General features: G+C 41.0%; 1 protein-coding gene across 4 annotated transcripts in view; it reads right to left on the bottom strand.

Annotated features, from left to right (window-relative positions):
* The window catches only part of SPNS2 (SPNS lysolipid transporter 2, sphingosine-1-phosphate), a 141,304-nt gene that overhangs the window by 31,745 nt on the left and 82,369 nt on the right, over positions 1-27,190 (bottom strand). For all 4 annotated transcript variants that reach the window (XR_010786454.1, XM_066577012.1, XM_066577020.1 and 1 more), the window contains exons 4-10: positions 18,434-18,585; positions 15,124-15,190; positions 11,373-11,503; positions 10,446-10,598; positions 9,773-9,962; positions 5,263-5,328; positions 1,762-1,860 (exon numbers count right to left, since the gene is read on the bottom strand). Coding sequence is in view for 3 of the 4 variants with exons in the window: in XM_066577012.1 (XP_066433109.1) it covers positions 1,762-1,860; positions 5,263-5,328; positions 9,773-9,962; positions 10,446-10,598; positions 11,373-11,503; positions 15,124-15,190; positions 18,434-18,585 (858 nt within the window). In the remaining variant the exon portion in view is untranslated. The remainder of the gene's footprint in view (positions 1-1,761; positions 1,861-5,262; positions 5,329-9,772; positions 9,963-10,445; positions 10,599-11,372; positions 11,504-15,123; positions 15,191-18,433; positions 18,586-27,190) is intronic.

Genomic DNA, 27,190 nt, shown 5'->3' with positions numbered 1-27,190 from the left:
AAAGGTAAATGCTTTAAATTGCTATTTTCGGCGCTCATGTCCGCGGGGCAGGAGGGACCCGCTGCAGATTCTCCATGGAGAATCTGCAGCGGATCTGATTTTCCCCGTGGACATGAGGCCTTATATTGTTAGTCACCGTGACAGAAAAGGAAACCCTTTAAGGAGCCAAAACGAACTATCACCGAGGGAATCGCTAAAATATAACTTTTATTAAATAAAATTTAAAAAATGTATCTAAGGCGTGATCCTTTATTTCTGTTAAACTCCCAGTGGAGAAATTGGCATTATATAAGTAGGTCAGTCCATACATCTACTATGCGTCAATGCCCAAGTTGTGATGCACTGAAATATGATACCACAACTACCATGACCTGGCGTATATAGTTTGTATGTAGCCAGAAATCAACACTGTAGTTGTATACAGCTCCACATATATCGGTCACTGCTTGGGCTATCTATGCCCGATTAGAGGTAGCAGTGATTTTACATTTATGTTGGAGCTGACAAGAAAGTATAGCACTACTAACTACAGGGCAGTAATAGAGCACACTTGAAACGTGATCCCTGTCTGGTATGGTGCTTTAGAACATATAGAACATATATTATATATACATCTGTGACAGATGTGGCAAAGGAATTCTTCATCCCTGCGGGGAATGAAAACTTCCCTACCACAGCGGTCACAGATGACCGCTGCGGTAGGGGATCAAGCTGCCGGCATCCTGTAATTCTTTTTCAGGGAAGGGCTTTAAATATAAGCCCTTCCCTGAAAAACAAGGAAAGGTGGTGTTGAAAATAAAACATTCTTTATTCTCCGCGGGGATTTAGAATTGCTTTGCTGCATTTGTCACAGATGTGGCAGGTGCAGCAGGGAATTCTTTTTCTCTGCGGGGATGAAGAAAACATCTGAGGCATGTGGCAGATGTGTTATTCATTGCCGCGGGAGATACGGCAGCGGCGGCCAGGTGAGTATTTATATATATATATATATATTTTTTACACTAAAATGTTTGTTTTTCAGGCAAGAGCTTATATTTAAAACAATTCAGGGGTGCCGGCAGACCATTGTCTTCAATGGAGCCGTCAGCAGCAGCTGCGGCTCCATTACAGACAATGCATGCATTCCCTATTGTGCACGCATGTCCTATCTTTGCAGGCACGCACCTGTAAAACACAGACATGTGAACACACTATGTGTTGTAATAGACGCGTGTTTTTGTGCCAGTGCATGCACGCACAAAAACACTCTCGTATGAAGCCACCCTAAAAGTTTAATTTTGCAGTTGGATTCTAAAACTGCTTACATGAAGTAATTTGTGCAAGAAAATAAGACTAAGGCCACTCTCACACTGGTCGCTTTTCACAGCGATTGGCGTGGCATTCCGAGCGCCACGCAAATCGTGGAACAATGTTCCTATTGATTTCAACAGAGCCTCGCAGACCTGCGCTCGAATGGGGCGGGGGAGCGAGAGGAGAGAAATCTCCTGCACTGCCCCGCCCCCCTGCTGGCCCCTCCGTGAGCGAGACAACTCTGCTAGCTCCTATGCAGGAGCACGGGAGCGCAGAGACACAGGGACGAGTGTCGGGCATCGTTTGCCCGACATTCATCCCATGTAAAAGGACCTTTACTCATGCATTTCAAGCCATAACAGCTAGACCAACTTCACTGTAGCTAAATAGAAATGTACCGTTATAAATATGAGAGCGGTTTAAAATACAAGAGTACTTCTATATTCACATTAATCACCGTTATGTACTTACAAATCCAATAAGGTATGGGCTCCCTGCATCTCCAAGTAGATGTGATGTGAAACTCTGCAAAGCCACGGCTGTTGCACGGCGGGTTGGAATAACCACATACTACACAAAATAAGAGAAACAAGATTAAAAACCTATATGAGCAATATAAAAAGAATGGATATGGTAGGAAAAAGTTTTAAATAGTTCCCAACTTAATTTGGGTAATAGGAAGGAATAGACAAGTAAGAATGTAACATCACCAAGAATCCCAATATGGATACAAGTGTATCCAGCGTTTGCATTCCAAGATGTCCATATTATGTAATGAAGTAGTATATTGTTTATACGGAACATTGTAGGTTTCAAATAGTCATTTATATTTGGTTCAGACAATAAAACAAGCACTGTGTAATTAACTACAAAAAGCCGACAATGTGCATAAAAGGAGAGAATTACAATCTAGTTGGCACCTTTTATTAATAATGATGGACATTTTTTGGATCCTGTAAGAATGACTGAGTTAGGGCTGCTGAATGTAAACATTTTATTTATGGACCGATGTATTATGTTCTTTACTTCATGTTGTTGAAGGAAATAATAGTGTGCTGCTGGATGATTGGAGGTATCTTGACATATCAAACAAGAACACACTATTCAAGAAGCTTCCTGTTTAAAATAAACCATCCACGGCCATAGCTTTGTGTTTACTTTAATAAGTCCAATAGGAAATTCCTACAGTAGACGATGGTCAAGATTATTTCATTCCTTTGTCAGGATGTAAACATGGAGTACAACATTCCTGGCAGAAAGCTGGGTCAGTGAAACAATAGCCCCGGAGTCATCTAGGCCATGATAGATGGGACTCAACAACTTAAAAGCATGGAAAATATACAACTAATTCTGCAAATGAGAGCTTTAACAAAAGTTGGTTTAATGAGTGTGGAATTCATCTGCATGACAACACATAGGAGATTATGTGCTCACCTGCCAGGAAATTATGAGTATGGCTATCACCATATGAATTACAAGGAGCTGGATATATAAAGCTTCATTCAATGAGTCAAGCTATAAAGCACCCACACAGTATGATTGCAGTTCTGTGGGAGTGCATGGCTTGTGTAGCATGTTAATGGCAGTTCCCTAATAACACCATTACTCATCCTATTAAGATGATGTTGATGTCAGTGCTTTATTAAGATGATGTCACCATAATTTGCAAAACAAAAAAAAGAGATTGTCACTGTACTTGCATTGTATTTCTCTGACTATCATCACTTTCCTTCTTCCTAGAGACCACTATCAAACAACTTTCCTAGGCTGCACCAAAACCAACACTTCATTTTGATCAGGTCCACATCCTGCTCTCTCCAGTTTTTCAACCTTTAATGCATGACAACATGCTTATAAGGGCTTAATCAGGAGTTAACTAGTGGCAGGTTACCCACTATTGGCAGCTCAAACTCGCAGAACATTTCCGTATTTTGCTTCTGAATAAAATGTACAGTAAAATAAACAAAAATAGTCAGTTCATGCATTATTAATGCAACAGCATTTGACAATTTATAGATATTTTGAAGCACAATCGCACTGAAAGCTTTTGAGGTCAAAGAGCTGCTCACTATAGCTATTTATCTCCTACTATTAATTAAATTATATTTGGAACTTTTTATATTTGTTGCATAGCTAATGGGTCCATTAAACAGAACATTAGAAAAAAGCCTAAACAACACACACACACATAAAAAGCATGATACATGAAACAAGTTAGAGCTGAAGGTAAAATAATATATCCAGCATATGCTAATTTGCCATATATGAAATTCATATGATATAGATAGAGGCGTAACTTGAAGCTCCCGGGTCCCAGTGCAAAACTCGTAACAGGGCCCCCAACTATAATGCTTTACTTATAGTACTGGGTTCCCTATATGGAGAAGAGAGACCTTATGGGCCCCCTGAGGCTCCTGGGCCCGGGTGCAACCGCATCCCCTGCATCCCCTATAGTTATGCCTCTGGATATAGATAAAGACTATCCCAAAAATCATGCTGAGGTTTCAAAAGATTATGTTGTTGGAATGAAACATGTGTCAAGTGAAAGACAATGGGGCTGACAGTCTATTAATGCCCCAGTTTATCACTCATGGCTCTGCTGAATGATAGATCTTGCATATCTTTAGACTGTGTAGTTTAATGTTATATCTCCTAATAGTGGGCATGGTTTATACCAAAAGTTTGGGTGCAGTTTCATGCAATGTGGTGCATTTAAACCATGTCCCCGTTTCCACAAGCCTTTGTTGGAAGTGCTACAAAAAGTATCTGTAAGTGTCTGAAAAGCATCACAAAGTTATTTATAATTTATAAGTTTATTAGACTGGTTTTGGCGCAATGTGTAGCAGAAAATGGTTGAATTCTCCATGGTAAATCTATTTCAAAGTCTCCATGTTTTCCATCTTGAGGTTAGTGGTAGTGTAAATTCATGGCAACAAGGATACTGAAGGTGGTGATAGTTCCAAGGAAAGTCCAGTGTGTTTTGTGGCTATCAAAATGTTAATCTCTAACTCATGTGTACCATTGCGTATTTAATGAAGAACCACTACACAATATAATATTTGTTGTTGGGGTTAGACAGTTGAAATATATGGTAGACCGACTGGGTAAACTGTGTTCACGAAGCCCATCCATTAGTGACAAGTCTGTTGAAGACATTCAAAGAACTTACATCTATAGTCTAAAGAAATCACTGCACAAATGTGTGCAACAATTAGGCTTTCCAAAGGCAACTGTTCACAGAGTTCAGAAAAAACATTTAAGTATTACTGATTAGAAACTTCAGTTGTTGCAATTCACACAGATAATTGCCGAAAATACGATTTGGATGTAGAGATTCTTAATAAAATTGACAGTGATGAACAGTTTTTACATCATGTATTCAGTGATGAGGCTACTTTTCATGTTCCTGGACAAGTCTATCGCAGAACCTAAATATATGTGCTAACAAATGCCCCCATGATCTTGTTAAATATAAATGTAATAGTCCTAGAACTAGTCCCCTCCCCACGCTCTCTGGACCTGATATCTCTGGATTATATTTCTAAGGGTATGTGAAGGAAACTGTCTACAATGTTCATTTTTAAAGCAAATTGGGTAAGTTGTTGAATCTTTCACTCCTGATGTTCTTGGTTGAGTCTGGCAGGAAGTGGAATACCTCCTAGATGTCTGTAGAGCCACCAGTTGAGCCCACGCAGAACTTCGATAAACACATGGAAAAATCAGTTTGATTTTTTTTCCATTTAATTCCTTTTTAATAATAAGTATCATATTCTGTGTAATAATAATTAAGCTTTGAACCCCACCCTGACTTTTGGGACACTAACTTTGAGGCTTTACTTTCATTTGACACCTGTTTCACGTGTCTGTTGTATTTCATTTTAGTAACATAATCATTTGAAATCCCACTGTGATCTTTATTAACATTAGTCAGGTGACTCAACTGATCAGATAAAAAATAAGAGATATTCTTACCATTAACATATCTGCGGTGATGGCCCAGTTAGAGAACAGGAGAGTCTCCCCAGCAAATATACAAATCTGTCAAAATTGAATTTCACCATTAATTTAAGGAAATGACATGCAATTGTGCCAAATCTAACAATACATTTCTTTTATTAAAATGAAAAGAACTTTCTGTGCTCTGAAAGTCCGAGAGCCTAAAAATCCCCCAAAACAGGATTACTGCATGTGTCATTTACATCTACTAATGAATGCTTTCCAACATGTCTGATAGCTTTTAGAGAGATAAAGCACATGAGGATTGTTTAGAATCTTAGCTCTTGACCTGTGTAGATGTGCCCAAGAGGGTAAACACTACGTTTTTATGGGTACTGACAGTCTTTATGCTGTACATTTAATAGGTGAAGAACAGTTTATAGTCAGAGCCTTAGGGGTATTTCAAGTAGTTGGTATCTGGCTTACAAACACCGAGAAACCCTGGTTTAGAACATGATTTCTTCTTACTCTATACTCCCAATGATCACAATTGGTTGACCTAGATTAGTCAACTTTTGTTTGGTAGTTCCGTCTCCTTCCATAGAATGAACATGCCTTAATAGTTTAACCACACATTCTTGAAGGTTCATCAAAGGAGTTGTCCAGCTTTCAATTATTGATGGCCTATCCTCACTGTTATGGTTAAGAAATGAACATACCATACATACTTCCTTACAGTATCTGTATTAGTATACTACATATATATTGTGGTAGTAATGTGACAAGTCAGAAGACAGTTTTAAACTAGGCTCATCAGCTATTGGTGTACCCTTAAATGATGAACTATCTTCTGTATATTATCTAAATATGAAGAAAGGGACTTTTTGATGTATGATGATCTAATCCCCATGGTTTATGCTTGTAATACAAAGCCATCCATCCCGCCACCTGTGTATATAGTAAGACTCTCTTTCCAGTTATTGTTTTGCTTTCTTTAATATTTGTATTCTTGCTGTGTTTCTATTGTGCATCTAGTCTTTGAAGAACGGTATCATTGTATGCTGAATGTCAGCGCTCCATTCTGCCTTTTGTGTGCAGTCTGTGTCATATACAATATCCAGCACTAACATATGTTTATATATTCGTATTATATTCATTTATTCCTATTTATATCTCTCTCAAAATGCAACTACACATAGTCTACAAATACACTCTAAAGAGAGTCTGTCACTATGACCGACATATTATAAGGACGTTATTAGCAGAGAACTAAGAACCCTCTTGCCAAAAGAGACTATTTTGGAGCTGAAATTAAGCCTGCCATATTTGCTACTTACTTGTTATATGTAAAGGCCCATTTAGACACAATGATTATAGCTCAGAATTCGCTCAAAAGCCATCTATTGAGCAATAATCATTGTGTCTAAAAGCGCGGCCATTGTGCACTATTCATTCAGCGGTGATTTCTAGCAAGGATTGGGCCAAGGAAGTAGCAAGCTAGAAATCACCGATGATTTATCAGCGCTGCACACTGATTTTCTCAGTGGGTGGTGTTGATAGTACTCTTTCAGCTGGTATTCCCCTGGCAGTTCTCAGCAGGATACCTGCTGAAAGCTCTGAAAGCAATGCAGCTGCTTTGTTCTCATAGCAATTGCGGCAGTATCCTACTTTGCCTGCATTAACTCTTAAGTAGCTAATTAGCTACTTAGAGTTATGCAAAGATAATCGCTCAAAACAGTCACTCCAACTGTCGTTTGAGCGAATTTTGAGTGATTATCTTTCAGTGTAAATGGGCCTTTAGAGAATCCCACTATATAATAAGCTCTTAGGGCAAATCTAGTAGCCTGAGCAGTCCTACTAGCACTGCGAACAGTTGTGGGACATAATTTACATGTGAAGAAAAAGCAGTCTAAGAAATAGGAAATAATTCTCTACAGGCCACTCTCACACATGCACTTTTTACCACGATTACTGTGACGCTTTGAACGCCGTGGTAATCGCAGTACAGCACTCCCATTAATTTCAATGTGGCCTTGCAGACCTGCACTCAACTACAGAGTTTTCTAACACCCCAATTTTCGAGCGCCATTTGTTTTATTTTGGCGTGTTTTCGGGCTTTTTAATGCACCCTTCACAATGATAGGGTGCGTTAAAAAGAGCTGTTGAACCAATAACCTGCGTTAAAAAATGATGCTAAAAATCAAAATTGCAGCGTTTTGCTAATGCTGTGTGTGAGAGTGGCCTTAGATTAGTCAAATTCTAGAATTCATTACCACTAGACGTTGATGAAAGAATTAAAAAAAGGTGTATACCTTTAGGTTCTAACTAATGATTTTGAGAGATACAATTAATAAGGGCATGACTGATGCAAAATTGGTCCAAGGAAATTTTGGAATGCCAACTAGGATCAGGAAGAAATACCCCATTGAGTCAACATTTTGCTTTGTTTTCCTGTGCAGCAAACTACTAAGCCCAAGATGGGTTGAATTTGATGACTTTGTATCTCTTTTCAACCTATATAACGGTTGAATAGAAAATTATTTTTGGTACAATGTGTATGAGTGAATAACCAAGAATCTTCCGACACAGCTGCCAGTTGTAGGAAGGGTGACAGAATAATAAGCAGAATTATTTTTTTGACTGGCTGGATGCCTACATTTCCGTCTCAATCATTAATTCATTTCTCTGTGTAATTCCACTGTTATTTTTTTTTTGTGCTAAACCGACCAGCCGTGTTATCACAAATCAAAGTTAATACTTTTTAAGTGTCCCCTTACAAACATTTTGCTTCTTCCCTCCAAAATGGAATGCCAACATAAAATCATTGTTGTTCTAACATCTTCTTGTTTTCCTAGAATAACAGCTACAGCAACGCCTGGGCACATGTAGAATCATTTACTGTTCCAATTTTACAGTATTACGTTTTCTGATGAAAATAAACTTGCATTGGCAAGTATGTGGTGGTGTTAAAATCCCTGTGAACTCAAGCTATATTTGTAGAATACACTAGACTTTCACCGGTGTCTGAAATCATTGAGGCAGGTAGGTTTTTTTATTCAGTCAAAGTTGGGACCCTGTTACATGGCATGTTGATCGTTCAGTCAATCGCTGGATCGTGTAAAACTGAATGATAATTGTTTAGTGTAAACTCGGTCAAAAACTTAGCGACAAATGATAATATGTTCACTTATTGGTTGTCATTCCGTTTGTTTTCTTCGCAGCATAAAAACCAGTGGATAAATGGCCCATGTAAACAGGCAGTCACTTATCTACAAACATCTGCCTGTTTACTGTGAATGGAGGCAGGTGGCTGGACAAGATCTGCGTTGCCCTCCTGTATAAAAGTACAGAAGTGATGATCATTGAGGCGACTGTTAATTGCTTAAGTGCAGTCATTTCATGTAAAACGGTCCTTAGACATTGTATTATAATAAAACAATACATACATAGATTTCTGTACTGCCTACATTTAAAGGGCCACTCCAGCCCAAACACATTTTTCCATACCGCTCCCCCACTCGCGGAGGAAATATCGCAGCATGCTCCATTTTTGCGTGGCCCTTTCACAATTGACATTACGTAAAGGACGCGGATGTCACGTCTTTGCTAGGTGATGACACAGGAAAAGCAGGAGTTTAAAAAAAAATCTGTAGTGCGCATGTCCAACGGTGAGCCGTGCGGACTATCTGTAGTACAAATGAAGAAAAAGAAAACCAGGTACGCGCAGACGCCACTGCTGCCATGGTCCGGATTCCACTGCAGGATTCCGCACGCAGAATCTGACCAGCCCGTGTGCGTGAGGCCAGAATCTGGTGCAAAATAGTTGCAATTTTTGTCAAACGAAATGCTTGCACAAAAAATAGTGACTTTTTAATTTATGCCAGGTCACACCACATTTTTGCAAAACAGATGTGACTTTCAGGAAGGGTTGTAGCCTCCAAGATGGATGCATTTACGTATAATTTACACCAGAAACTGGTATAAATCATACTAGAAATCTACTCCAGCTCATATCTGGTGGTGACCTCTGTTCAATCAGATGGGCCACTTGAGATGTGCGTAATGTATGACGTGTGCTCCATAGGTTTACTCCTTTTTATCTCAACCAGGCCAGTTTACCAAATTTAGACCTTAAATGACATCAATATATAACATTTCTAGTTCAGACCAAATTTGCAGACAATACCATTATAGCACACAAATGCAGCATTTATAATGGCGTCCGATTATGACCAGAACCTGTAAATCAACTTGCATACTTGCTAATTAATAAACAGTATTTTCTCATACAATACTCCGTAAGCTGGAATATGAAGACAGCAAGTATCAATACACTATTTCCATCGGGAAGGAGGGCTAAGCCGGAAGCAAGAGTGACTGAGTGGGTGGCACTAGTTTCTTAACAGGAGTAGAACAATTGCAGATCATGTGCAATCTGGATACCAGCTGAGCTGCACAGAAGGTTTGTTTCAGCCTCACTGGGCAGGAATTATTTAGAGCAATCGAAAGGCACAAGAGAAAAGATTTCTCTAATAAAGTGACTTACATATGCAGCTTCGATGCTGCTCTTGGCAGCAACGAAGACCAAGCAAATGAAGATTGCAGATCCCAGCATGCCCACTGCACAGACAAGTGGGTCAGCACGTTGCGTTTTCAAGCGACACCATTTAGTAGCTCCCGCCCCAGTTATCACTCCGAGAAATCCAGTGATGCAGGTGATTGCTCCAAAAATCAAACTGTTGAAAGAAATAGAAAAGTTTGTTAGAGACATACATGGTGAACCACTCAAACCCTGGTTCACAAGTGTCAAGATTCTAATAACAGAACATTTTTTTCCATTGCTACCAATACCAAAGTGGAATGTTTGAATGCAATACATAGGAAATCATAGAGTACATTAAATTTATAGTACTATTCCTGATCTTGTGTCCTTCCCTCCTAACTGCTGTGAGCCCCACTGAGATCAACTACCATCTCAGGGAAATGATAATGTGATATGAATCAATATCCATCCATGGTGTCCAATGAATTCAACAAGCACCCTGCAGTTCTCCACTGTTGAGATCCACACACCAATGTGGCTCTATGCTTTCATAAGGGAGGTACTATAGAATAATTATCATAGAAATACAAAACTTGCTGTAGTATTAGATCAGTATTATAAAGAAATGCACAACTTTAATACCTTTGAGAGTTTTCCTACAAATCCATTGACCTACCTGTCTTTAGTGCTGCAGGGTCCAGAGTTACATGGCTCTACTACTTTCTGTACAACCTGTGCTCTATACAGGTATAGAGGAATCCACATACCGAGAGCCCCAGTTGCAAATGACACTGTCGATGTTGCCAGTGAAGAGAAGACATAACTGCGACTAGTAAAATAAATAGGAAATGTACAAATTAAGTGCTTGAAATATTGGCTACCCAGCTGGCCAGATGTGACCTAATCATTGATTTAGCTTTTTTCTATGGAGATTTCTTTCTGGGGATTCAGCCAGCTTTGTTAAATTCTCCATTATTATGCCCCGACTATTTAGCCAAGCTGTGTGGCTGTTGACACATGACATCATCACCAAATAAAATATGTAATTATGGAGTATGACCACCATTTTAATAACTTGTAAACAAGAGAACCAGGAGTCTCAGTGTTGGGTCTATGCCAATGTTATAGGTCTCCTGGTTGAAAACGTTATAGCTACAGTATCTAGACACTTTTATAAGAAATAAGTATGCTGACATCCACTATTCAAGGTTTTTCAAAGGGAAATATATACTGCAGTTGATAACCATGTCCTAACTAGAGAATTAATGATGGGACCATGTAAAAGAGCCCTTAAAAAGTCTATAAGGAGACTTTGCATTTGTATTTGCACTGCGGATTGTCCGCACCCATTGACTTCAATTGAGCCCATCCGCACGGAATCTGCACTGAAATGAAGCATGCTGCGATTTGTTTTCCGCACCAATTGGTCCGCAAATCAAATTTGCATGCTTAAATTCAGTTGTGGATGCCAATGCTTCCCTATAGGCACATTGAATTGCGGATCTTCCACGAGGGTGACCCATGTGGATTCCGCAAATCAAATCCACCTGTGGACATTGGGCCTCAGTTCCCTGCTTGATAGTTTGTAGCTCAATTGACCTACTTCTTAATCAGTGCTTTCATGTCTCGGAACCAAGAACTTTGAGCCTTCCGCTGTTCTGTGTGTCCTCTTTTTGCCACCGGTACGAATATCAGTATTAGAGTTCCTGTTATCATACCAAGTACTGGGGAGACCTGAAAGATATTACATTTGTAGAACATGGTATTTTCAACATTGTGGGAACCATAACAGATAAATGATACATTAAACTAATAATGCATTAAATAGAAGATACAATCATTTATAATTGAGATCACATTGAAAAAGTGTTTTTTATAAAACGACGAGATGTTATATTAAATAAGAGAAATAAGGAACGCTGGAAGGTTGTCTTCAGAGTGTAAAGTATGGGTTCATCAAGCCTAGAGTACTCAGCATCTGTTTAATACTAATGAGCCTCAGTGATGATGCCGCAAGACACGTTCCTACAAGCACCCAGGCTTTAAAAATTAGTAGCCTCAAGGAAGCATAAATTCAGTCATGAGATTCTAGTAAATAGGCAATGGGAAGGATTACAAAATCACACATTCTGACCTCAGAAATGGTGTTATCGAGATATGATGGTTATAATCTGCTGGTCTACAATTCTTAACATTTTAAGGCTATCCACCTTGAAGGAGTTTGAGTTCATTGGGCCACACTTACTATTCTAAAAACTTAAACATTCAATGTATAACCATTGTTTTTGCTTCTTTTTGCACTTCATACCTATATTGTTTAATTAACGTTTGTGTGGATATAACATTGCAATGTAAACAGCCAATATCTTTAGACCAGTACATCTAAGCTAGCTGAATGATACATAAAATCAGGAAAAACCCAGTAGACAACCTGGGACATAAAACAATAAGGATTTCAAAATAAACTTTCCCTATTTTTGGCCATTCAGTAAGTAATTTTTCTATAACTAGAACTCCCTAATCCCTCTCTGGACCTCTGGATCTGCCAACAAAGTTTTAGAGAGCGTCAAAGGTGAAAAGGCAATGCTTCCTGGTTTAAGCCTTAAAAACAGATTTATGATCAAACAAGCAATGCTTGCACTTAGATGAACGAAAAGGAAATGTCAAATATATGGGGTATATGGAAACCAGCTTTGTTGTTTTACTTCCCTTCGCAAAACAGGAAAGAGTCTTTGTTATCCTAGACAGCAAAAATTTGGAAGTTGGGAATGAGAATCACTGAGTGGCTGCTGCCGATTAGCATCAGATAATGAATCTAATGCAATAGCTTGGAATAGCATTCTTGTTAGGGCTTAAACAGACCAGCGTGTTTTTGCACACGTGAAAATACCGCATACATAATGTGGAAAATTAAACCCATGTGTTTATTATTAGAGATGAGCGAACGTACTCGGATAAGCACTACCTGTCCGAGTAATGTGCTTTATCCGAGCATCTCGCCGCTCGTCCTGAAAGATTCGGGGCGCTCCGCTGCTGACAGGTGAGTCGCAGCGGGGAGCAGGGGAGAGCGGGCGGGAGAGAAGGAGAGAAAGATCTCCCCTCCGTTCCTCCCCGCTCTCCCCTGCAGCTCCCCGCTCCGCAGCGCGTCCCGAATCTTTCAGGACGAGCGGGGAAGTACTTGGATAAAGCACAGTACTCGGACGAGTAGTGCTTATCCGAGTACGTTCGCTCATCTCTATTTATTATCACTTCTTTTTTTTTGCTATATCTTGTGCGTGTTTGTGCACCAAAGAGCCCCATAGAGGTCTGTGCAAACATGCACATCTGCCAGCGTGGGGAAGGCACTATACGCTGTGCATACCTGCAACCACCAGAACTGCATCAGGCTAATTAGCCATCAGGGTGGGGTGATTCCTCCGCACACTCAGTATTTGTGCAGGGAGGAGTGCAAAATACGCTCGTTCACTGTGCAAAAAATTACGCAGGAGCGAGCGTATTGCCCAATATGCTTGTCTGTTTAAGCCCTTAACCATAGTCTGTCCGTATTTCACAGTTGACGCGCAGACTGAAGGACCTGGTCTAACATTAAGTGCGAACAACTCTCACTTCTCATTATAAGTATTTTAGGCAATTCATTTTAAATATTCAACTGAACCAACACAGTAAGGCCTTATTCACACGACCGTATATACGCAAAAATCGTAACCATCTGAAGCATGAATTGAATTCCAATGTATTTATTTAAATAAGCGATTTTTAGCAGCGAAAAAAAAAATTGTGCTGGGAAGAATAGCACGTTGGGGACCAAAAACAGCAACCGATTGTATACGCTCTATCAAAAGATAGGTCTTGCCCTATCTTTTGCCGAGATACGCTAGAAGCTCCCCTAGACTCCTATGATAAAAAAAGGGAGGGAGAGGAAGTTTAGCCATGTCCAACGCTGGGAAAAGAAGACAGCTGGCTCTATCTAAGCATCAGCAGTCATTTTGAGGATTTCTGCCGACCGAGGGATTTCCATGCAGCAGCGTATTTTTTTACCATCACGCTGCAGCCGCCCATGTGAATGGATGAGAAGACACTAATTAAGATCGTAACTTGATTGCGGCTATTCTGCATTCATGCGATTTTTAGCCGCGATCATCAGAGTGTAAAAACGCATACGGACGTGTGAAAGAGGCCTAAGAAGAACATATCTGTTTGGTCCATTCACACTAGCATAAAATTTTTCGCTCACATGGGAGCCAATGCAGATTCATTTTTAAGTGGATCTCAACAAATACTGATGGTTTATAATATTTTCCATCAAAGTTCCTGTATTTTTGAGAACAAGAATACCATGGCACTCTATGCTATTCATGATGTCAGAGATACTAGAACCCCTGACAGTGTGAACAGAGCCTTAGAGAAAGAAAGCCATGTCTAAAAATTTTCTTGAGTCTTCAAAACCTGATAATACAAGCCAAGCCTCTAAAAGAGAGAAGCAGGCAAGTGTGGATGAGCGCGGTGTAGTTATGCTGTCAGTCAGACTAGGCAGTAACTCACATAGATTCTTTTGTATTGTCATTTACAATCTTCCCATCTGAATTTGATGTTCAGAACTTAAAAGGCAATGATTTCCCTATTGTATGATATGTCATCAATCATCCAGCACAGCCCTTTCAAACACAGAAACATATGTTGTTTGGTCTTAACCCACAAAGGCTAAATGCATTTTTTTTCCTAAAAAATTGCTTACAAATATATAGTACATTATTTCTGTCTAGGGAATGTCTCTGCCCCTACTAGGTTATATGTACATCTGTTCTACTACTTCGGAGAAGCCTCCATGGCATACTACACAGTGTATATAGTATTTGATTCCAAGGATGTGAAAACCTTGGAAACCATTAAAATATGGAAAACAAAATGTTTTGCTCAGGTTATTCTGTATTTGCAACAGGGGATGCACGTAGTACAGGACTCTCATAACAATGAAACAGTCTGGTTACAAGATTTACCCCCTCCTTCATTTGTCATACTGCTATTTGCAGGGCAGTTCCAATGATTTCTATGGGCTTCTTAGGATATGAAGTTCTATGCAACCCTGGCAGTTTTATAGGACTGACAAACAACCAAAAGGTACATTTGAAGATATCTTGTCAGTACTGGTGCAATATGTCTCCACCAGCAGAAAGGGTGCAGACATGGGTTGAGTTATCTGTCACTCTGTAGGTCTCCACCCATACTTCCGGTGTCAACATATTGCATTAGTACCTGTCTTGTCCATCATTGTTTTAGATGGTAAATGGATACTGACTTTTTCTTTTATCACAAATGCAATATGTCATAAGCACAAAATAATGTTAATACTTTACCCGCAATGCCCAGCGCCAATCCCCTGCTACCTGCTTCACACTTGAACCGGTGATATATCCTAAGCCACTGTTGGTAAAGTTACAAAATTTGTATACACAGTTAATGTTGATGCAAGTATAACCATACAGTACAAGCCTGTCATATCAAAGAAATCTGGCCTTTAAACACTGACTCTATAGCAGGGATACAGAATGATTTGCTTGGTTGCAGATTCTCAGTTATGTAGAGTGATCGGTGGTAGATTACTAATGTACTGCTTTATTTGTGAGGAAATTATCTCAGAGTGCCACTTGCTATAGGAAATGGCCAACAGGAACCTAGCTGCCACCAAGTCTGGGGCCTTCCAGTGCAAAACTCAGCTATTGTAGGGGTACTTCATGCCGGTTTAGGCAAACTATGTTCCAATGATTATAGTAAACTGTAGTACTGTATATATAAATATACAGGTTTTATACTTGTGTTTGTCACTGAAAGATTGCAGGTATAAGAATGATGAGGATAATAAAAACAATAATTCTCAACATGAATATATCAAGTGCCTCACATTAGGAGTTTAGGAGAAAACTCCAGTTAAATTAAAGGCTTTCAAGCCAAGTCCACAAAACACCAGCATGTCAATGATATATAATACGATCCAATGTGAAGCAATGAGATTATAATGGCATAAAGTGCCGTATAGAATGTGCAGATTAATGGTATGCTCATATGGTGATTAATGAGGCAGATCAACATCAGATTTTTCTGTTATGGATCTGCCACATAATCCTTGGCAAAAATCTGATGCTAAACCTTAGAATTCTGCCACCAATTTGCATCTGGATCTGCATACAGATTTAGCCATGTGTGCAGCTTGCGGTGCCTCACTGCTTCACAGTTTCCGTAACTCCCACTTGCTTCTATGGAAGTTATGGAAACAGTGAAGCGCAGTGTGACTTACGTAAAAATTTGTCACTTTTTAATAGCAGATAATTGGTCTAAACTGTTAATTAAATTTTCACAAAGCCTTTAAGGCATATCTGTTGTTTCAGGTGACTTATCAGAATAAGCTGGAATGTATGTGTACTTGAAGAATCACACTACTTCTGACCATTATGTGACTTGTATCCTGTATTTATCACCAGTTGCCCGCTCTACAGTTTGCATCTGTAATTGTCAGCTTTCCTTGAGCTAGGGGGTGAAGATTAGCTGCCATGATGTCTCCCATAAAAAGGACACAGAGAAAAGGAGATCCTGTTCTCCAGTGGTGTGCTGCCAATAGAGGGACAACTATTATGGGATCCGTAGGGCAGGTGGACCCAGGGTCAAACGGCCCTTTATCTCTGTTCCATCAGCTCAACTTCCAGTCCCCACTTCCCAAGTGGCTGTAAGAATCTTGGTAGTCACACAGTCACACTGCTGAGCCTGACCCCGGTCACAGTGCTCTGTGCATCCTCCTCTTGCTGCTGTCAGAGTACTATTTGCAGGATACTGGGGAGAGGTTTATGATGCTCGGAGCATTCCAGTCGGGGTCAGGCTCAGAAGTGTGACTGTACGAGTATGAATATTTTCACTAGTGGCTCAGTTGGTAAGACGGTGTCAACACTACTAAGTAGGACCACAAAGAGAGACATTATTACTAAGTGGAGGCCACAGAGGGGCACAATTACTAAAAGGGGCACAGAGTGGCACCATTAAGAGGGGGCAATGTCATTTTGTGGGACCCGAAAGGAAGCACCAGTACTATTGGGGGCATTGAGAAGGGCAGAAGGGGTAGTGGCAGGGTGGGATGAGTGTGCAGAGACCAGTCATGGCTGGAAAAAGTCTTCTTGATGGCCTGAACCCAGATAGACAAGGAATGGGAATGTGGATGTCAGGACATCACCTACGATCACTGGAGGCAAATGCACTGTAATCGTCATCACTGTGTAGAGCAGATATCTGACTATTATATGGTGACTGCAATATTTATAAGTATACTAGAGCTGAGCTGATGTATCTAAGCCAGTTGAGTATGGGTAATGTCCATAAACTGAAACCCTACAGATCACATCTGAAGTAGAGTTGCATTTAATTCAATGTACTTTCTTACAACAGAGCTCCGGAAATACAGGAGGTACTAAATAAGGCTGGAGGAGTGCTTCCCTCAGTAGACCTCCACAGACCCTAATATCAGGAGGTGAGGTGGGTATGTCTTAGTTCACAGAATTTTATGGATACTGAATGACCTATCAAACAATAACTGAAACTGGTGATTCACTGTAATGCCTGCATGCTTGTATTACTGTAGGCATGCTCAATCAGTCAAATGTTAACAGACTTTGAACTATTATTTTGGTCATTTACATGGGGCAATTTTATATTATGAATGACTGCTAATTTAAGAATACCGTATATACTCGAGTATTAGCCGACCCGAGTATAAGCCGAGACAATAAGTTTCACCACAAAAAACTGAGAAAACTTATTGATGCGAGTATAAGCCGAGCTAGACTCAAGTATATACTAGGTAAAAAAAAAAAGAAACATACTCACCTCCCAGCCGGCGTCTGTCTGTGCGACGAGCTGGTTGAATTCTCCCCGCTGTCATCCCTCGCTGTCCTCTCTGCTTAGCTCTGTCAGTGCTGTGTAAGTAAGCACTGTGATTGGATTGAACATCAGCCAATCTCAGCTGGCCCTCGACCCAATCACAGTGCTAACTTACACAGCACTGACGGCTGGGGATTTGAAAGCCGAGCAGGGAGATGACAGCGGGGAGAATTCTAAAGCAGCTTGATTGGCTGTGAATGATCAAGCGCCGGCTGTGATTGGCTGACCCTCGATCCAATCACAGCTCTTACTTACACAGCGATGACGGCGGGAAATGACAGAGCCGAGCAAAGAGGATGGTGGGGGATGACAGCGGAGAGAATTCAAGCAGCCTGCCGCACTACCGCCGGAGACACAGACGCCGGCTAGGAAATGAGTATGGAGGTTTTTTTTTAAAGCCGAGGGAGGCTTTTTCAGCACAAAAAAAGGGGCTGAACAACTAGACTTATACTCGAGTATTTACAGTAATTGCCTCTTTCACATTAGCCCTGAACATTTCATGTTAGTTCTTTATGATCTCATACTTATTTCACATACTTGTTGAAAAAAATTGGAAAAACTGGTTATTGTGTAGAGACACAACCGCAAGGCACTGATACTTGTACATTTTATTCTCCATATGGAAAGTGATTGCACCCCAAGTGTAATGACTATTAAAAGCCCCACTGGTTGTATTGGCTACAGGTAGTCCCTTGTGAATATTCTTCATATGCAGTACTGTATACGTCATGTAACACCAATTACCTTCCAAGAGGGATAGCAAAGTAGAAGACTGACAGCATAAGTGTGCGGGTGTTCTTGGTAAACAGATCTCCAATAATTGTGGGAGCGATGGTTGAATAACTAGCCTCCCCAATGCCCACAAGCCCCCTGGAGAGTACAAGTAGCCAGAAATACTGAAAAGAAGACATAGAAACATACATTATTATTATAAAAGTATACATCAGACTAAAAACAAGTAGTACACATATTCAGAATTAATTCCTTTTACCCATGAAAGAGTTACTACATAAGCAATTTTCTGCGGTTACCACAGTAACTGATAAAGGGGGCATGTAATGGGAATACATATGAAAAAAGAAGAAGCAGGCTGTATCTCTCCTGGCAGGGGTCCTATAATCAGCCAGTCAATCCCAATAAACAAGGCATTATTATACGGCTTTGTTCTGTCTCTGCTTTCAGTATCTCACAATAAATGTACCTTCTGCAAACAGGTATCATTATTACTGGCTAATAAAGCTCTAACGTATCATGTATCAGGTCTACGCTAAGTATTACACATGAAAGGAGGACAAATTAGTTACACACTAACATGATACAATGTAGCTACATTTTAGGGAACAGTTTTAAACATTCAACATCAATAAAAAGTGGACTTCCATCTATACAAACCAGTACCTACAGAGGTTAGTGACACATGAATATATAATTATACGTGATATTTGCAGTGTGGGGTTTATAATATACAAGGGAAATGGAAATAAAGTGATTACACACAGGTCTTCAGTTGGTATAATTTCAGTAATCCAGATTGCTTGTGGTTGGTCATAGAAAAAACAATAGTTGATAAAGAGGCTAATTTACACGGTTCTATTATGGCTTCATTTTGTATGGAGCTGTTTCAACTCTTCCATAGAGGTACATGAGCCCTGTACTGTAATTACATGTGCCTCTGATTTCATATGGAAGTATACAGAGGTTGGTAGTATGGGATTCCATATTAATCTGGCAGACATAAAATTGTGGCATGCCCCACTGGACTCTGTGTGTACGGAGGTATTCTCCCCGATTATATAAGGGTGGTTTCCCACTTGCTCTGGGGATTTCACTTTCCTGCTCCAATCTCTGGACAGAACCAAATTGAGCCGGACGGCCCCTAATGATTATAATGGGGTCCGTCCACTTTCTGCCCAGCTACCCAGTTTTGGGACAGGAGAATTTCTCTTCCAGTATTCGCAGCCGGATCTGCTATGGAACTTCCTGCAGGAGGTTCCACCACAGATGTGAACCCACCCTAAGAGCCGCTAACACCTAAAGGGCTGACCCAGCTGAAAATACATAAATTATATAATAAAAATAAATAGTAAAGTAGTTCATGGTATTCTAAAAATGTATACAATTTTCCAATATACTTTCTATATAGACACCTTATGGTTTTTAAATATCTTTATACACTGTTACTCAATAAGAACCTTCATTGCCTCCTTCCAGTGGATAAAATTCTATCCTGTGATGATCATACGGCCGATTCTGAAAATGTGAGGAATAGATACAAAAACTATATTGGAAAATTGTACAACGTTTCGCTATACAAAAAAAAAGGCCATTATTTGCTGAAACTATAAAACTGCAGTCATGTGACTGTCAAGCCAGGGCTTTTAAATGACTGGTAAATTAGACACATGCTGGTCTAGAAAGCTTGTCAGCCTTTGTAGTGACGACCGAGGTCATTACACATTGAGAAAGTAGTTCAGTATTTCTTTGTTGTAGGTCTGTGTCCTTCAGGCGATGCACTTTGTGCATATTATTTACGCAGTCTGCATGAGAATAGGTAACTCCTCTGTGGGATTGCATGCCAATATTTGTCTTCATGCCTAGAGTAATCTTGAGGTGTCTGTGAATACAAGATGAAGATGTTTCATCCATCAGGGAAAAGTGAAAAAGAATGCATGCTTAAGACCCTTTACATGAGGATTAAAGAGGTTGTCCAATTGTACAGTACTGATGACCTATCCTTAGGATATATCACCAATATCAGATCAGTGGAGCTCCACCGCCCAGGACCCTTGCTGGGCCAGCACACTCATGCACTGAGCTGATGTTCCCACTGGAGCGGCCTGACGTGGAGGGGGGAGAGAGAGAGAGCTTTCTTCTGCGCGGACAATACGCTGTGCATGGTATATATTTCCACACAGAAAACCGCTCGCAACTGAGATCTTCGCGATCATTCGCAATTACTTCCCGTGAATGATCGTAGGTCTTCCAGTGCAGACATCCACATGTGGAATCCGTCCCATTCATGTGAGACCAACCTTATTGTGGTTTGTAATTTGTGTACAACGGTAGCTCTTTCAGGTTGATGGTGGCCACTTTCAACATCTTCTGTGACGACTCTGAGCTCACCAAGAACCAGGGTAGGAGTCAGCATTCACTCTTGTGAGATATGATTTTCCAGAATACAAATTTTGCTAAATGATTGGGTTGTGCTTGGAGAGAAACACCCTGCACAATCTTCTTCAAGTCAATGGGGGTTGTAGCACCATTAAAGCAGAGACTATCATACAAGGTGTCTTTGGAGGCTCCATGTCTAAAAGCAATGACATTAGATACTGGAAGTGGAAGTAGATATTAGAGAGCTAAATCTGTAAAGGGCCTTATTTTTATGGGATATCTACAACCTGTTTTTACAGTTACGTCTCTGCATTGATATAGACAATTACAGGAGCATCTTCATATGTAGAAACATTAAGAATATAAAATGTTTTATGAAATAACTCAGAGAAAAAATAACCAGTGTTCCAGCCTGGAAGAGTACAGTAAGAGGATGCTATGAAGCACTGAAGGGAAACAGGTTGTAAAAACTTGAGGTCACGTCCACAAGTAGCGGGTGCGGCTCAGCTGAAAAGTACTTTGGCCTGCGGTTTTACAGAGAGATTTAGTGCCTGGAGGTAAGCGAGCATTCCCAACCTGTGGTTTTGTGGGAGAAAAAACAATAGATGGTGCAAGGTTTTTTTTTGGTACTATATAAAGCCTGAGGGCCCATGTACATGGCAATATTACAGCTCCTTCCTAGGGAGCATTAATGGATCACTCATAGAAGGGCATGTGCCTCTGCACATCTTCATTTTATTTGGAGATATCTTAAAGTTTTTTCTGTCAGATTCTATATGAATTCAATAGGAAAAAAAACGGATTCCTGCTCCATCGGGAGACTGTATATACACAAGTCGAAGAAGCCCGCATGGCGAAACAGTTCCGTACTGAAGGAGATCCTCAGGCTTAGAGACATGTCACACGTGCATAATATTTCAACAAGACGCACTTAGACCCAATGTCCAAGAACGGATTTTTGCTGTGGAATCCGGAGGGGGCGTTCTTCTCTGGATTCTGAAGCAATAAGCCTCCATAGCATGCTTCTTGAAGTCAATGGAAGCTGTCCGATCTGCGGCCAATCCGCACTTGACAATGCGAGCGGGCCGCGGATTCCACGGGAAAGCAGGAGTTTGAAAAAAATAAAACGTACTTCCGTACATACCTGCAGTACAGAAGAAAGAAGACCCGGACAGATAAGCAGGGTCCTCAGCCACAGGCAGAGTCGGATTCCGTTGTGGGCTCTCGCGTGCAGAATCTGACCCGCCTGTGGACATGAGGCCTAAAAGATGCCGTTTAATCTGCTGCTCCATACATCGCATGTATACATGCAGTTTTTGATGCAGAATTTTCTGCATCTTTAGGGCTCCCACCCACTTGCCTTTTTTTCACGCGTTATAGCTTGCCTTTTTTTCATGCTATATTGCTGCTTTTTTTAATGCGATTGTCAATGGGACTTTCTAATGTTAAAAACGCACCAACTTACAAAGTGTTTTTAACATTAGAAAGTCCCATTGACAATCGCTTGAAAAAAGGCAAGCTATAACGCGTGAAAAAAAAGCAAGCTATAACGCGTGAAAAAAAAGCAAGCTATAACGCGTGAAAAAAAGGCAAGTGGGTGGGAGCCCTAAGGGTTAAATGCACACGGGCGGGAATTTCGCAATGGGATTTCCCGCAGAGTTTCCGCCCGTGCACGCTGCCATAGGATTGCATTAGATAATGCAATCCTATGCAGATGGCCGCGATTTGACTGCGTGAAAACTCACGCGGGAAACAAATCACGGCATGTCCTATTTCTGTGCGAGCCTCGCAGAGGTCCGCACAGAAACGTCACCTCTGACGCTCCAGCTCCGCTCTGCAAATGTGCTGGCTGGGCATCAGCAGGCACATAGCAGAGCGGAGGAGACGCCGGAGGAGGTGACTGCAGGGGCACGGCTTGCATCCCGCTGCGAGAATTCTCGCAGCGGGATCTGACCTGGCCATCTGCAGGAGGCCTTAGGTATGTCTCGCAGAAATATCCCCCAAGTGTGAAAGGTCCCTTAATGCACTTCCGGGCAGGCTCTGTGCTGGTATGCATAAGCCCTTACCTACAGTATATACAGGCTGTGGTAGCAGCAGTGGAGCAGCTTATTGATAATGCACATTGTTCTTCCCGGCAAATTCAAAAAAGCACATATGGATGAAATATTTGGATAGCGTATCATTTTGGCTATGTAGTATGTTTTAACGGGTCACTCTGTAAAGGAGGGAGACATATCTACCTAATGACAAGATGCTCCTGGGAAGGTTATTGAAATGACTACATAGGTTGATAAAATCGCTAAATACATAGGCTCGGTCAGGAATACTTTGTCGTCTTATTATATCCACTATGATGATAATGTTTTGAGCAAAACAATAATATAAAGTACAAATGGGAATTGGACTAATGAAATGGCAGCGCTCTTTAATCAAAGGCAATAAGCTACTTTGTTTTCATTTTGGTGGTAGAGTTACTGTATTTCTGTGATCCTCACACAGTATATTCTGTAAATTAAAGCAGTGAGAAAATGTGCTTATTTCAGGTAATGAATATCGCAAAAACCCCTCCGTTCATTGAGGATATTAAATTGGGACATTTCGATAAATAAAAGCTGAGAACATTCACAATGAATGAAAAATGAGATGATGAAATGCCATCCAAGCATTGAGAACCACTTCCAGCTGTGATGCGCTTACTGTAGGAGTGTGAAAAGATTTACATCCAAAATAAAAACAGTCCCGTATACACCGCCGACTAAAATTAGATTGTGGAGAAAGAGTTCTTCATGTAGTCTTACCAAATAGCAGTGAGTGGGGGTGTCCTCCGCCCCAAGAACCGACGGCGTTGAAATTGAAATGAAGGGATAAAGGAGTACGTCTCCTGGTTGTAACATCTCAGGCAACATTTTTGTGCGTTGTGAGACCCAAAAACTTGCAAAAATACTCCATTCTTTAGAAAGAAAGCAAGGATAAAAGTTGCAGCATGTTCTATCTTTGGACAGACCCTTGGAACGCCTCACTCATTGTTTTTAATGGGACCTTAAAAGACATGCATGCAAGTGCGATGCGATGTTTGTAATATAGTCACAACATTCTTGTCTTGAAGTTAGGACCATGTTATCATGCTAGACTGAGCTATCTCACTATACAAAAGATTACCCCCCTGTAGCAAATATATATTTAGGCCTGTATAAATCCTGAAGTTTTTGCAACTAGGCCCATGAGCATTAACCTACACCGCTACTGAAGAAAAGGTTTATTTTAGTCATTCTATATTCTAATGTCTGGGACAATGCCATTTAGTTTTGGTTTGCACTCATTTTTGATGGATTGCAATGGGGGATTTTTATTACTCAAGTGGGCACCTATTGTAATAACCAATAAAATATTGGAACTGGTTGTTTTCTACCTCATAGCAGATTAGCAGTCAAAGTGTATGGGACACCCATTCATAAAGGCATGAACTGACATGTTTTCATGGTTCTTTTCCTTTTGTCAGAGACAGGTTAGCTTTTACTTCTTTTTGGAAGTAGCTTAATTCCACTTGAAGCAGGAAGGGTACACGTTGTTCAGTACTGCAGTGCCGACCAGGTAAATTCTGTAGAGGATTAACAGGGTACTTTGGAGCACGTAATTGTATGCTTCTACAATCCAGGAAATAGAACAGGTATTTGTCTACTTAGAAATCTATGTAGTTATAATTACACACAGGCCATATCATTAGTAAGGACTAATAGTTTTCTCTTGAAAGAATCTGAAAAAAGGGATCAATTCCAACAGCAAGGGCCCTTTTAGCCTTTTAGGTCGGCTGCACATGGGCATATTTGCATTGTGGAATCTGGGGTGGGGGAGGGGGGATCTATACTGCACATGTCCGACGGCGAGCTGTCTGAGCCATACCCAGTACAGCTAAAGAAGAAGACTGGTACGCGGGGTTACCAGCCGGGTACAGGGTTGGACTGCGGTGCAGGCTCCCGCATCCAGAATCCGACCCTTTAATGTGCAGGCTTAAATACAGATCGTCCAGTCATTCTCAGTCACTTATACAGCGAATGCGAACTACTGAACGATTTCTCATTTGAACGAGCCAACAACATATCTGCCTGTTCAAACAGGCTGCGCCTAAGTGAACTTGGAGATAGTTCGAGAAATCAGTTCGTGTAAATGGACCCCAAATGATCCTTAAATGGGTTGATCATCTCTTGGGCTTAAATTCTGTATGAGAACTTGTGCCCTCTAGGGATGAGTTTAACACTAACTAAACTGCATAAATGACTGCGCCCCAGACATAATATTTAAAGGGGTTCTGTCAGGAAAATAAAAAAATTTATATTCACCTGTGCCTTGCTGGGCCGTTCACCAGAAAACTGCCTGTCCCTCCTATAGCCTTTCTATTGCAGGGCAGAAACTAGCAAAGTGCAAGCTTTCACCACTCCTCCGACCACTGCTGGACGGCAAGTACTGCCGCCCGAGTCAGTGGTCGACGCGTCACAAATGATGCGTCATGCACTGATTGGCCTGGCCGCGTCTAACCTCTGAAGTCCTTGGAGAGTCGACGGCGAGTGCGCGTGCAGCCCCCTTCCCGTTGCGCTTGAGCACTCGCTGTGAACTCTCCTAGGATGTCAGAGGTTAGACACGGCCAGGAGAGGCCACTGGCAGATGACCCCTCACGTGACAGCTAAACCATGGAGGGAGGAAATACAACAGGATTAGGTGAGTTTACCTTTTTTTTTTAACTCTTTTCTTTCCACAGGTTAGACTCTAGAGGGATGCAGGGCAGGATGCAGGTGAGTATAAATTTCTTTATGTGCATTATGCTCAGCTGAGAGGAAGACTACCGGCAGCAGTGCTTTATAACCTTGGCACTGTAACCAGTATGATCACATATACTGCCTTAGCGTTTGGAAGCTGAAACAAAGGACTGTAGACTTATTCATCAGCAAACATGAGAGGAGGGTGTGACCGAACATGTGCGGCTGGAATGCAAATATTAAAATGAAAGAAAGTTTCAGAATAGTGGGGACTCTCCGAGTTCTAGTAACGTGACACCTCTCACACCTCAGCCTCACATAGTCTTGTACTCTCTGGGGCGGTTATGTCAGAATGACTACAAAAGAGAAACTGACAGTCTAAAACAAAGTCTGAGCTGCTCCATATAGAGAGGATTTAGGAATAACAAAGAAGGGCAATTACCAGGAATGTATGCTGCCCCAGTATGTTGTGTTCACCTGATCTGGGTCCTGTAGGGTCAACGCCTCTCAGCTCAGCAAGTAGATTTTTATTAGTGTCTAAGGGACCTTTCACACATGTGGAATATTTCTGCAAAATGCACCTAAGGGCCTCTTTCACACGACCGTATGTGGTTTTACGGTCGCCCGTACGCGCTGTAAAATCACATGAATATAGAATAGCCGCAATCAAGTCCTGATCTTTAGATGCAGATTTTCTGCCGCTCACACGGGCGGCTGCTGCCTATTGTCAAAAAAATACACTGCAGCGCGGAAATCCCTCGATCATCCTTGGAATGACTACTAATGCATAAATAGATCCAGCTGTTTTCTTTTCCCAGCGTTGGACGCAGCTAAACTCCCTTACCCCACTTTTTTTTTTCAGCTCCGACAGGTGTCTATGGGAGCTTCCAGTATATCTCGGCCAAAGACTTGGCAATACCTATGTTTTGATGCAGCGTATAAAATCAGCGACCGAAAACAGTCGCCGATGTGCAATTTTTGCTGGCGCGATTTTTTATTTTTACGCTTCCAAAAATCACTTATCTTATTGAATACATTGAAATCAATGCTTCAGATGGTAGTGATTTTAGCGCAATTTTTAGACGTAGCTAAATAGCTGCGTCTATATGGTCGTGTGAATAAGGCCAAAGACGTAGAAAATCCACCACCAAAATCTGCATGAACACATGCAGTTTATGGAGTGGAAATCCGAAGCAGCAGATTAAGAAGTATTGTGGAAATATTCCGCACGTGGGAAAGATCCCTAGGAATGTGACTTAGGCCTCCTTCATACGCAAAATATGCAGAGAATAGAACCCATTCATTTAGAAGAGTTTGCTCATATGCACATATTTTTTCTGTGCATTTCACCCATAGTCAATGGGGGTGCGCAAATGTGTGCACAATACACTGGGAGATGCATGAAACACTGCATAATTGCGCAGGAAAAAAAGAACAAATCTGGAACTCTTTAGACTAATTAGCCATTTCAATCGCTGTCTCTTTTCAGCGCACAAACAAGTAAAATACACTGATGCACATGCAAAAAAAACATTGTTCAGTCCACAATTATGCTGTGCTTAGGCACGTGCAGATACGCATACACTCATGTGAATGGGGCCAAAGGGCCCATTGATACAGGTGTATTTCCTGTCCACGT

The sequence above is a fragment of the Eleutherodactylus coqui genome, chromosome 1 (genome assembly GCF_035609145.1).
Source record: "Eleutherodactylus coqui strain aEleCoq1 chromosome 1, aEleCoq1.hap1, whole genome shotgun sequence".
Classification (NCBI taxonomy): Eukaryota; Metazoa; Chordata; class Amphibia; order Anura; family Eleutherodactylidae; genus Eleutherodactylus; species Eleutherodactylus coqui.
The sequence above is the reverse complement of the archived record's forward strand: the minus strand, read 5'-3'. Positions and strand labels throughout refer to the sequence as shown.